Below are 12,380 nucleotides of genomic sequence, written 5' to 3' on the forward strand. Positions count from 1 at the left end.
GGTTGTGTTTTCTAGTGCTTCTTGAATCCATGGCTTGATGCTTTTCATCTGTTGTGTAAAATTCTCAGCCATTATCTCTTTAAAATATGACTTCTGCCCCTTTCTGTCTTCTTTCCTTTTGAGTCTTTGATTACGTATCAGAATTAACCTATGCCCTTTTCTGTATTTTCCAGTACTTTGTCTTTCCTTGCTTTAGTCTGCCCATTTGCTTTTGGCTTCCAGTTTGCTAATTCCTATTTCTTCTGTATCTAAGATGTGTCAAGCCATCCACTGAGTTTTTTTTTTTTTTTTAATTGTTTATTTATTTTTGAGAGAGACAGAGCATGAATGGGGGTCTGGGGGGCAGAGAGAGAGGGAGACACAGAATTCAAAGCAGGCTGCAGGCTCTGAGCTTCAGCATGGAGCCTGACGCAGGGCTCGAACTCAACGAGCTGTGAAATCATGACCTGAACTGAAGTCAGAAGCTCAGCTGACTGAGCCACCCAGGCAACCCTGAGTTTTAATTATTTTATGTGTCAGTTCTAAAATTTCCATTTGATCTTATTTTATACATTTCCTGATCTCTACTGAAATTGTGACTTTGATCTTTTTCATTACTTGAAAACACTTAATTGTGTTTTTAAGTCCTTAATCAGATACCCCCATTATCTGGATCTCCTGTAAGTCTGTTCCTCTTGTCTATTGGTTTTTGGGTTGTTTATTTGTTTTTTGGCTTTTGGTTATCTATTATCTCCTCCAATACCTGGTATTTTTTTCTTTTCTTTTTTTTTTTTTTTGTTTTTGTTTTTAAACAAAACCTTTGTATTATGGAAAACTCAAACATACATGAAAGAAAAAACATACAGAAAATAATAAATGCCATTATATATACATACCATCCAGCCTCAACAGTTACCGACATATGGCCAGGCATTATTTATCTATACAGCTATCCACATTTTTTCTCTTCCCACTGGCTTATTTTATTTTTATTATTATTATTTTTTTAATGTTTATTTATTTTTGAGACAGAGAGAGACAGAGCATGAACGGGGGAGGCTCAGAGAGAGGGAGACACAGAATCCGAAACAGGCTCCAGGCTCCGAGCTGTCAGCACAGAGCCCGATGCGGGGCTCGAACTCACGGACCGTGAGATCATGACCTGAGCCGAAGTCAGCTGCTCAACCAACTGAGCCACCCAGGCGCCCCGCCACTGGCTTATTTTAAAGCAAATCCAAGACATAGCATTTATCTTTTTATAATATCTTATGATAAAGTGTCCCTACTATTTTACATATAAAGACAAATTAAAAGTGATGCTTTCATATTACCTCATATCCAGTTAGTTTTTAATTTACCTCAGTTTCTCGAATCTGTTTCTTGTTGTTGTTGTTGTTGTTGTTTTGCTTGGTTATTTTTGAATGACTACTGGACATTTTTTATGAAAAATTACAGAGATGAGGTAATTTACATTTCCCTCTGGCAAACTGCTAGGCAAAGTGGATTAGCAGTACTAGAACTAGAATTAGGGCTTCTCTATTTCTGATTCATTCCCTAGGATGTAGCCCACCTTGTTCCCAGCCCAAAGCCTGGCATATTTTCCATAATTTCTCCTTATTGTCAGACCCCAAACTCTAGTTTTTCCTTCCAGTCCATTTGTCTGTCCATATAACTCTTCAGCCTCTGATCCTATAGCCACTGCTTTTGGAGGTTGGCAATCACTATGGCAGAAAGCTCCCTTTTGCAAATGCCTTGTTTACCTCATGGGCTTCTCTCCTCTCACAGATCTTGGCTCTGCTATTCTGCTATTGTGACAACCTGGTCTACCAATGCCATACCATTTTTTAAAAATATATTTTTTTAATTTATTAAACACTCATAGTGTAGTAAGCTTGCATGTGAGCATAGAGAAATGAGCAGGCTGGTGTGTTTTGCTTCAACTTGACCTTGGCTTTTTAGTAGTCTATATGTTTACCATACTGTATATATGTTATATTAAAGATACAAAACTTGGCACAATTGTGATCTGCTCCAGGCAAGAAGACCTTGCTTTATGACCTACAAACAGTAGATTCATCTTGTAATAAATAGAAGTGAGACAAAATTAATTAAAAAAATAGAATCAGTAACTGTTTTAAGGTTTATTTATTTTTGAGAGAGAGAGAGACAAAGACAGAGCACAAGTGGGGAAGGTTGGGGGGGGGGGGGGACACAGAATCTGAAGTGGGTTCCAGGCTCTGTGTCAGCACAGAGTCTGACATGGGGCTTGAACCATAAACCATGAGATCATGACCTGAGCCGAAGTCAGACCCTTAACCGACTGAGCCACCCAGGTGCCCCAAATCAGTAATTTTAAGAAAGAAGGAAGGAGGGAAAAGACGAGAAAGAGATGGGGGAAAGAAAAGGAAAGGAAACAAAAAAGAAAATAAATGATTAAACACTTGAAGATTCTCTCCATAACTGTCTAAGGCTCTGCTGCCATGTGTAGGCTAATGAAGGCTGACTGAAGCCAAAAGGACGTTTACACCTGCCTATCTGACAAATACACTGTAATTTGTTTTTATTTGTCAGGTACTCATATAGTGCTTGCTTTGTTCTAGGCACTGTTCCAATCACTTTGCAGGAGTAACTCATTTAATCCTTATAGCAAACCTATTAGGAAAGAACTATTATCTGACCTGTTTTTGATGGGAAAATTGAGGCACGGGGAGGCTAAATTGTTGAAACTTACATAGCTGGTAAGTGGTAAAACGGGCCTTTCACTCAGCCAGTTTGGCTCCAAACTCTGTTTTTAATCACCCTGCTATACTGTTTGTAACACAGGCAGGAGAGAATTGAATTTTCAAAAGATTTGTTTTTCCAATTCTCAGAAATTAACTTGAATATTCTATTGATTTCATGACTCAAGGGTGTTTTTTTTTTCTTCTATGCAAAATCAAAAAGACGACCTCTGTACATTGTTGGCGGCATACGTAGCTAGTCTGGGTGCAACAGAGTTAAGCGAAAATAAACAGCTTTTTTTTACTTCCTCTCATCTGCGTCATCCCCCTGGGCTACCTCTGCCTTCTCAGTGTCGTGCGGCCTCCTGACGGGGCATATCTGGGACCAAATCTTGGAGTGATGATTCCACGATTCCTTGATGCGACCCCTCTCTCTCCGGCGTTCACCCTGGTTGTAGGACAAAACCAGGTCCTATGTCGCATGTCTTCTGTATCGTAAGGAAACATCTCACTGTTGTTCGGGAAGGAGTGCATTCATTCTCCTTCCCAAATAATCCCTCACTGTTCTGCCTCACAGTAGCATTCATATCACCTCAGTTAATTAAGGTGGGAAAGTTTTCCATTTCAAAATTTCAGTACAGAAAGGTGCCACGGTTTTTGACAAGACTCTCTCTCAGAGTCAGGGAGTTGACCTTAATTGACTTATCATATGCCAAGCATCGCACTTGGCAGTTTTTCCAACTTATTCCTGATTTAGTCCTCATAACTGTCTTGTTCCTATTTTATAGTTAATGCAGTTAATGGACCCAGAGCACAGAGAAGTTAAGCAGCTTGTCTGGGGTCACAAGCTCTGGCCTTTCTGACTCCAAAAATTCATGCTGCCTTTTTTTTCTTCTTCTCCCCTCTTCTTCCTCCTTCCCTCCAGCAGAAATTAGGTTTTCATTAGCTCTCCCCTGGCCAAATTGTCCTCACAGGTGTCAAACATAAACTTTCGTTAAATGAGTGGCTCCAATTGTTTTTCTTTTCTCAGGGGCTACGCCATTGCCAGCAGCAGTGATGACCGCATGAATGAACCGCCAACCTCTCTCGGCCTTGTGCCTCACCAGGTTAGTGATCTGGAAATGAAGGCATAATTCTGGACCCGGTCCCAGCACTCAGAGGGAATGCATTTGGGGTCACTTGACCACACCATCAGCTCAGCCCACCACTTTTCCACACTTCTTATCCTCTAGCTGCCCTTGAGTTTCAGTGGGTTCACTTTAAGACCACCTACAAGGTATCCCATTCTGTAGGATGGCCGTGAGGAGAATTCATGAACAAGCAGCAGCATCCAGCCTTTGATGCATTTAGCATGTTGACCAAAGGTCTCATAATGGAGAAGCAAGAACAGACTTCGGAACTGGCCAGACGGCAGTTTAAATCCCAGCCCTACAGTTATTAAGACGGCCTTCCTTGGCCAAATCCCTAAACTTGTCTGAGCCCCAGTTTTCCCATGTATAAAATGGAGACAGTCATACTGACCTCACGTGGTAGTTGCAGAGACCAGAGATGGTCTGCAGAGGGCTCAACAGTGGCGCTGGCATGTCACAGGCCCTCAGTGAAGGTTGCTTGCTATTTTTGTTGCTGTCGTTTGTTAATATTATTGACTCCCTAGCTACATAAAAAGCCTCTGGGTATGCATGGGAAAACCATTAGAGGTGTCAAAAAATCGGGTTTCTTTTCAGAAAAAGAATCTGAAGTATCATGAAAGAAGATCCATCGCATAGAGAGGGAAAGAGAAAAAAAGTAGTGGAACGAAAACTCAAATTCACGTTGCCTCGCCAGTAGTTTTGTTACTATGTTTTTTGGAGGAATGAAAACGTATTCCAATCTCACTTTTTGGAAGTCATTTCTCTAGGCACCATACGTGTATTTCAGTGTGTAAGAGGAAGGCTGACCCCTGTGAAGAGGTGATGGCACCCCACAGTCCTGTCTTGGGGTGTGAGGACAGGCTCAGAGCTGAGGGTGAGAGCAGCCCACTGAGCCCACATTTGTCTCCACCTGCCTCCCCACCACCTGCCTCCTGTCCTCTAGGACAGCCCTGTCATTTTCCATTTGAGGATTCGAATCAGAAGAGAGGACATTATTTGCCCAAAGCCACAGACACAGGCAGTGGATGAGCCAAAACCCACACCTAAACTTGCATTCCTACTGGTGTCCTTCGTGAAGTTTTGTGAGTGAAACTTCCCTGGCCTGCCCGATGGGAGCGTTCCCTTCAGGTCACTCCTCCAGCCCTCCTGCACTAAGACATCCATCAGACACCTTGTGTTAGGTCACTGACCCTCCCCAAGCTTCAGTTTCCATATCAGTAAAAGCAAGTGCTTTACCTCGTGTCCAGGATTATGTCTGTTATGAGGCTTTGTAAACCATAAAGCAGTGCAAATGCAGCTTTTCCAGTCTGCCTCACACAAGGTGCCATTTATTTGACATGAATGTGTTAATCTTTCTAGAGAGACATTTCGGGTAGGACCCAAAAGACGCTGTAGTAACCCTCCATCAGAAGGAAGCCGCCCTCCAGAGCCGACCCCTGTATTTATGCTCTCGAATCTCCTTCGAATCCCCACCCACTTCCCCTCTTCACATGTCTCCAGTCCCTTTCTTCTGACCTTGAGATGTGCCCTCATCTCCTTTGTAGATCTCGTACTGAGAAGGGCCTTAATTAAATTTTCAGTCATGCCCCTGCACTTCTTTCCTTCTTTAAGTCCTTTATGTTAAATCACGGTGGTTGTAGTTTTCTCAGTGCTGAGGCCAGAGGGCAAAACAGTCCCTTTATTGAAGGGGTCCAGCGTCAAAATGCATGTGCCCATGTTTTTAAAGTACTATGGCAACTAATCCCTCTCAGTGTCATTTACCCCCATTGAGCCTCACAATTGTTTGTCATTCACCGACTCTTCTAGTTCTTTCTCCTCGTTTTCAAATGTCTGAAGGATTATTTTGGTTGTTGGCCATCTCTTCATTTAGTCTTTTCAAAGGCTGAAGAATAACCCAGCCATATATGGAAAAAGCCCAGTGCTTGTGGGTGATTAGTTGCTTACATTATTTCAAGTTTCAAGCCTTTATTTTTAGCTACTATCTAAAAAAGACAGTGGAGAAAGAACTTTAAAATTAATCAGGGTTGTGTGGTTCCTATTTATAGGCTTTAAATTTCTTCTTCTTTTTTTTTTAAGTGGAGTAAGTCCATTTATGCAACTGTGTTTTGATTAGGAGAACATCGTTTCCACAAAAACACTGGGCTGTGTTGCAATGCCCTGCTGCAGACTCAGCACTTCCCTCCTCCTTTTCCTGGCTCTTCAGATTTCCTCTTGGATAGGAATTTAGTAAACCCCTTTTGTGTGCTTTGCATACAAAGAACAACCCGTGAGTTCCCTGGGCTCCTTTTTTTGTTCCCCAAAGGAGAGTGTGTGCTAATTGGCCCCTGTGGAAGGAGCTGTAGTAGAAAAGTGATAGCCCTTGGCCAGGAATCACAAGGGCCCCCCACCAGCAGCTCATTGTGTAATCTGGAGAAAGTTGCTTAACTTAGCCTGTGGGCTCTGTGTCTCTGCTCTCCATGTCAGACTGGGGAGGCATGAGGATTACTTAGTTGATCTGCCCGTGGGACCACAGGCAGAATTTGGCCCAGCCAGAGATTGGCCAAGTGCAGGAAAAGACTTGATTAGGCTCTGACATTGAGTGGTAGTCAGCCCCGGGGGGGGGGGGGGGGGGGGGGACCTTTGATTGATTTTGAAAACCATGAGAAAACCATTTGAAGGTAAGAAAATAGGCTTATGGGTTTATTCTTTTTTAAAAGTGTCTGGCCCAGTGTACATGGACAGGATTCTGCAAGCAGCCAGCAATAAGTGTAGCCCTCTTTCTGTCTGTAAAGACAATGATTTTGGCAATTTAAATCATCATTTTATTGATGTGTAAAATGCATCAACTCATACAAATCATTAAGTATACAACTTGGATTATCACAAAGTAAGCACCATTTATGTACCCAGCACAAAGATCAAAATAAAATGTTATCAAGCATCCCCAAAGCCCCCTTTGTGCTTCTTCCAATTATTATTGCATCCTTCTTACACACAGGCAAGCATCTCTTGACTCTTAACGCCATGGGACACCTTTGTCTAGTTTTGGACTTTCTGTAAAAGAAATAATATAGTATAGTGTCCTCTTTGGAGCCTGGCTTCTTTTGTAAAGAAAACTTTTTCATTGCAGATCTTAGCATAGTATTATTCCTTTTGCTTCCCATCAAGTGGGATCTTAAAAACAAACAAACAAAAAAAAGTTGTCTTTTCCTGGCTCCTGGGTGGTAGCTGAGTTATTAAAAAGTTAAAAAAAGGTATAGGCCATTCCTGATATCTCCGGGAAGTGACGGAAATTGGCAGCCTGTGGAGCTGCTGATCATTTGACTGGACCTCTGTCAGAAAATGAAAAACAAGGTGGCAGTCCAGTAGTCGTCCAAACACCACAGTCATTAATATAGCAGTCAGCTCCTATCCCACTTGTGGACCAGGCAGTTCACATTTTTTGTCTTTGGGTGAATGTACTCTTGGCTCTCAAGTACTGATGAATAAAGACCGTGAATATGTATGCCCTTCCTAGGGGTTTGGACTTGCCAACGCCATGGTTCTCTTGGGCTCTTGAATTCTTTCTTTTAATTACTTTCAGAAAAGCAGAACAAAGCCCAAACTAGGGCAGGACCCTGGGAGAGACCTGGCCTGGGAAATCTCGGAGACAAGTGTGATAGAGAGCTGGGGTCGCTAGTTATTTGGCCTGTCTGCACAGGCTGTGCCCCCACAAATCCTCAGGCCTTTAGCTTTTAATAAGCTCCCTTTGCTCGGAAATGCTTATTGCAGTGTGCCTCTGGGGATATGGATGGACTGACTGCTGAAGAAAGAGATTAAGAAGATAAGCAATAAAAGCCCATTTCCTGAGAGGTAGCCCAAGAAAGGGAGTCTCCTTCCCCCGCTGTTTCTATACCCGTCCGATTGATGATAATGGGAATGGCAGGAAAAAGGGACAGTCTAAATGTCTGGTGTTTCTCTATATCAGATGTTGTGGTTTGTGACCTATCCATCCTCCCAGACCCCCTTCCATTCAGCTCTCCCATCAGCAGATGATTTCCAAACACTGTGCCAGGTACCATGATGTTCACAGAAGTTCAGTAACTGGCACAAGGTCACCCAGTGTTTATCCCCTTTTGCTTTTGGAGTCCTCTAAGGTTGTGGATATACCCTACACTATTTGGATGTGGTAGGACCTGGTTCCAGCTGGAGGCCCCTGAATAGAAAGAGGGATCTGGTACAAGGTCTAACAATATCCGTGCTTTCTGCGTGGGGCCCTAGAAGAAGAGACGGGGATTGGCCTTACTTGGTGCATGACGGAGGGGATGAAGTACAGCTGGTGCCAGAGCTCAGATGTGCCTTAGCATCTCTTGTCCCAGAGGACTGGGGCATAAGTTTACCAGTTCAAGGATGTTATTTGTGCCCTATGAGTTTTGCTCACCTGATGAAGCCGTCCTGTTTGAGAGATCCCACGTGGGAGGCAGCCCAAAGGCTTTGTGATCATATAGATCCGATTAGAATCCTGCGTTTGCGTCTTAATTTCATTTTCATCCATCCATTCTTTAGCTCCTATTACAAAAGGATTTGAGGCAGCTCTCATCACTTGTTACTATGTGGCCTTGGACAGGTTACCAATCCTCTCTGAATTTCATATTTTATACCAGTAAAATGGGAATAATCATGGGGCACCTGGGTGGCTCAGTTGGTTGAGCGTCCCACTCCTGATTTCAGCTCAGGTCATGATCTCACAGTTCATGAGTTTGAGCCCCGTGTTGGGCTCTATGCTGACAGTGTAGAACCTGCTTGGGATTCTCTCTCCCCTCTCTCTCTGCCCTTCCCTTGCTCTCTCAGTCTCTCTCTCTCTCTCTCACTCAAAATAAATAAACTTAAAAACATGATTGTTACTTCAATGTTTAAAAAAAAATGGGAATAATTATATAATATACTCCTGGAATTAACGTACAGATTATATCACATTTATCAAGCACAGTTCCGGGCACATCAGGGACACTTGTAAATATTGGTTTTATCTTTCTCTTTCGCTTTTAATTAAAATGGTAAAATGGGAGCTTCTGTGCTCTGCTAAAAAGGAAATTACAAAGAATCTTCATAAAACTCTGGAAGCAATGAGTGTGTTGGGAAGGGTTGCAAAGACTGGCCAGCTCCATTCTGCAGGATTTTTCTAAGAATGATGGTGGCTCGTTTCCAGCTCAGTTCTTCTGTCCCTTGGTGACTCCAGTTTGATAAGGAGAGGTGGATCTTTGGGAGTCGCCGACGCCATTGTCTGAAATGAAGATGACTGTGCTGTGCCTGGGGTTTTGCAATTGCTCAACTCCCCATTTTGACATTTATTTTGATTAAGACTCTTTTCAGCATCCAAGAGTGAGCTCTTGGAGTTTGGAGTTCATTTTTATTTATTCAAACTCCAAGCTCTAGAAGTACTGCCAGGCTTGCCGGAAGCTGGTGTGAAGTCAAGGCAGCAGGTTCCGTTGTGGCTGTGCTGCGCCTCCTCAGAGTGGCTATATGTCTGTGGGCGTTGGGCCCCTGCTCCCCATCGAGGCAAGGTGGGCTTGGAGCTCAGGCTGATTTCACTCAGTTTTGGCATACACACTGCCATCGTAGCCCAGAATGGAAGGGGCCCCTTTCTTCTCCTGATCTACTGACTTTGTAGCCAACTGGGCATAAATGACTGAAGATAATTTCATTTACCCAGGCCCTGATAGCCCCTATCTAGGTATTGTGTTTTTGGGTTTTGTAGGGCTGTGTGTTTGTTTGTTTGTTTGTTTAATTCCTATGGCCTTCTTTTTCCTTCTTCCTTTTTTTTTTTTTTTTTTTTTTTTTTTTTTACCTCCCCCATGCTCTGCAGCTGTCTTCCCCAAGCTTTGGAGCCAGAAGGAACAGAACTCTGAATCCTGGCTTTGCCATTTAGTGGTTGTGGAACCTTGGGCAAGTGATGCTACTTCCCCAAGAAAGTTGTGAGGGTACATTGAGATAAGTGTGCAAAAACACCCAAGAGCACAGGGCACAGGGATGGTATTCCCTCTCTTCCTGTTTTCCATGTTATTCCAGGACATGCCTTCCCGCACAGCTTGCAAGGAGAGGGAGCAGCTGTTTTCATGGAAGAGAGAAAGGAGAGGGGTTAAGCACTGTAGGGGAGGGACAGGAGAGGCAGAGAAGATGGGTGAGAAAGATGCTTGGTGAGTTCGAGGCCCTGCAGGGCCGCAGGCGTGCCAGTAACAGAGCTAGGAAAGCACAGTAAATAAGGTTGAGGGGAAGCAGTCAGGATCCGCTGGGCCAGTTGAAAGGCCTGGACCCTCACCCCAAAAGCAGTGGAAAGTCATGAGCTGGATATACCATGGTAAGATTTGGCTGCTGCCTGGAGAATGGACTGGAGGAGATCTAAGTGGGTCTGGGTATAGACTAGCCATATATATATATATACATATATGTATATATATATATATGTTAATATATGTATGTATATATATATACACACTACATATATGTATATGTGTATATATATACGTGTATATACATCTATATATATATATATATACACACACACATGCATACATACACACACTGTATATATATTAGCTGGCCTTTATGTGGAAGACCGCCTAATCCAGGGGTTCCCATGTCCAGCTGTGCCTCAGAGTCACCTTGGGAGCCATTTCAGAATTACATTTCCCGGCCCTTTTCCAGATCCACTGAGTGACAGTCTCCAGAGACGTTAGGCATTTGAGAACCACAGCTTCAGTCTATTAAAAATAAATGGCTTCTCGGTGTCATCCTATGGGACAAAACACAATTCTCGTCAAGTTAACACAGACCAAATCCTGCTCTTTGAACATGCCTTTGAGTTTTGCGCTCCCATCAACATGAGTTCGGTTTCCAGAAGGACCCTTGACACCTTGTCCCTAGCACACACCTCCAGCCTAAGCATGTGTTCTGCCTGTGCGCCTATGGAGCTAATTAGGCATGCACAGGTGTGCCTAATGATTTGGGCTGCGATCACCCACTGTGCTGCTGGGACCGCTCAGGAGGGAGGCCAAAGAGAGTTTAAAGGCCCTGCTCTGAGACTTTTGCATATCTCCTGCCGGGTTTTTACTCCTGCTGATGAGGGAGCCTGTCCTGCTCACTAGGCCCTGTCAGCCAAATGCAAACACCACCTAGCTTTTGACCTGGGGGATTTCACCTCAGGCTGCTTTCACCCTTGTTGGGGCCTGTGGGCCATGAGAACTAAGGGAGCCAAGAAACCACAGTGGATTGTGTTTCTTCTAGGTTCTGTCATTCCCAGGTGGGCCTTTAAGGATTCAGGGGGTAGCAGTGATACCTCTGATTTTTTTTTTTTTTCCTAGAAGGCAATGCAGAAAACTGAAGCTGGAGATTATTTTGAGCATGGGAGACTGGGGGGCAATACGGACTTATAATTTTCCTTTGTGCCTTTCTGAACTGTTCTGAGAATGTTAAGATTATAAACAGTTTTTTTTTTTATTTACCCTTTTGAGGTATAATTTATTTTTTTAATGTTTATTATTTTTGAGAGAGACAGAGACTGTGTGAGTGGGGGAGGGGCAGAGAGAGAGACACACATACATACATACATACATACATACATACATACATACATAATCCTAAGCAGGCTCCAGGCTCTGAGCTGTCAGCACAGAGCCCAACTCGGGGCTAAAACTCATGAGTTGTGAGATCATGACCTGAGCCGAAGTCGGACGCCCAACCAACTGAGCCACCTAGGCGCCCCTTGAGGTATAATTTATGTATGCTCATTTAAGTGTGCATTTTAATGAATTTTGAGTGCATACACTCCACTCGTATATAACCACTACCACTCCAAGTGAGATACAGAACATTCCCAATCACCCCCAGAATTTGCTTTGTGCCTTTACTTGGTTAATATCCCCACCCTCAGTCCTAGGCATCCACAGATCCATTACCATATGGGCCATTTAAATTTTTTCCTTATTCTTTTCTGTGTTGAGAGGAAAAAAACAATATAAACTTAAAAAATAAAATGTGCAGGGAAGCAGGCAAGGTTTGGCCCCTCTAAGGAATTGCTCTTACTAGCCTGAAAGTTAGGTGGAGAGGCCTATGTGTGTTTGTAAAATTAGCACTTTCCCCCTCTCAGTATTCAGAGGAGGTGATTTAAAAGGAAATTAAATATTTAAATATTTTGTTTAAATACGAAAATGGGAGTAAATCTCCTGTTGGAGTATGGGTTATTTTTTGTTGTTGTTTGCTCTTCTGTTTTCTGTCATGGGCTCATTGTTTTTATTTATAGGTAGAGTTAAATCTTTAAAAATAGTTCTTTAATGCCTGCCCCACCCCCATAAGGAAAGATTGACAGCAAATACTAATAATAGACTAAGAGGTGACAGTAAACTGTGTGCAGTCCCCAAAGTTAGAGAACTTATCTTGAGCAGTGTCGGGAGGCCTTACTTATTAGTTCCCATGTGGATGGGGAAATGACTTTAATATCATTTTATAAAGCCTTTTCATTTGAACATTATTTGGGATGTGGGCAAAATGAGGTGTGGTGGTGCTATCTTTAGAAAACATGGAAAGAATGAGAGGT

General features: G+C 43.1%; 1 protein-coding gene across 8 annotated transcripts in view; it reads left to right on the forward strand.

Annotated features, from left to right (window-relative positions):
* The window catches only part of ATG7 (autophagy related 7), a 250,881-nt gene that overhangs the window by 66,112 nt on the left and 172,389 nt on the right, over positions 1 to 12,380 (forward strand). For all 8 annotated transcript variants that reach the window (XR_006214963.1, XM_007075457.3, XM_042979518.1 and 5 more), the window contains one exon: positions 3,730 to 3,805. Coding sequence is in view for 7 of the 8 variants with exons in the window: in XM_007075457.3 (XP_007075519.1) it covers positions 3,730 to 3,805 (76 nt within the window). In the remaining variant the exon portion in view is untranslated. The remainder of the gene's footprint in view (positions 1 to 3,729; positions 3,806 to 12,380) is intronic.

The sequence above is a fragment of the Panthera tigris genome, chromosome A2 (genome assembly GCF_018350195.1).
Source record: "Panthera tigris isolate Pti1 chromosome A2, P.tigris_Pti1_mat1.1, whole genome shotgun sequence".
Classification (NCBI taxonomy): Eukaryota; Metazoa; Chordata; class Mammalia; order Carnivora; family Felidae; genus Panthera; species Panthera tigris.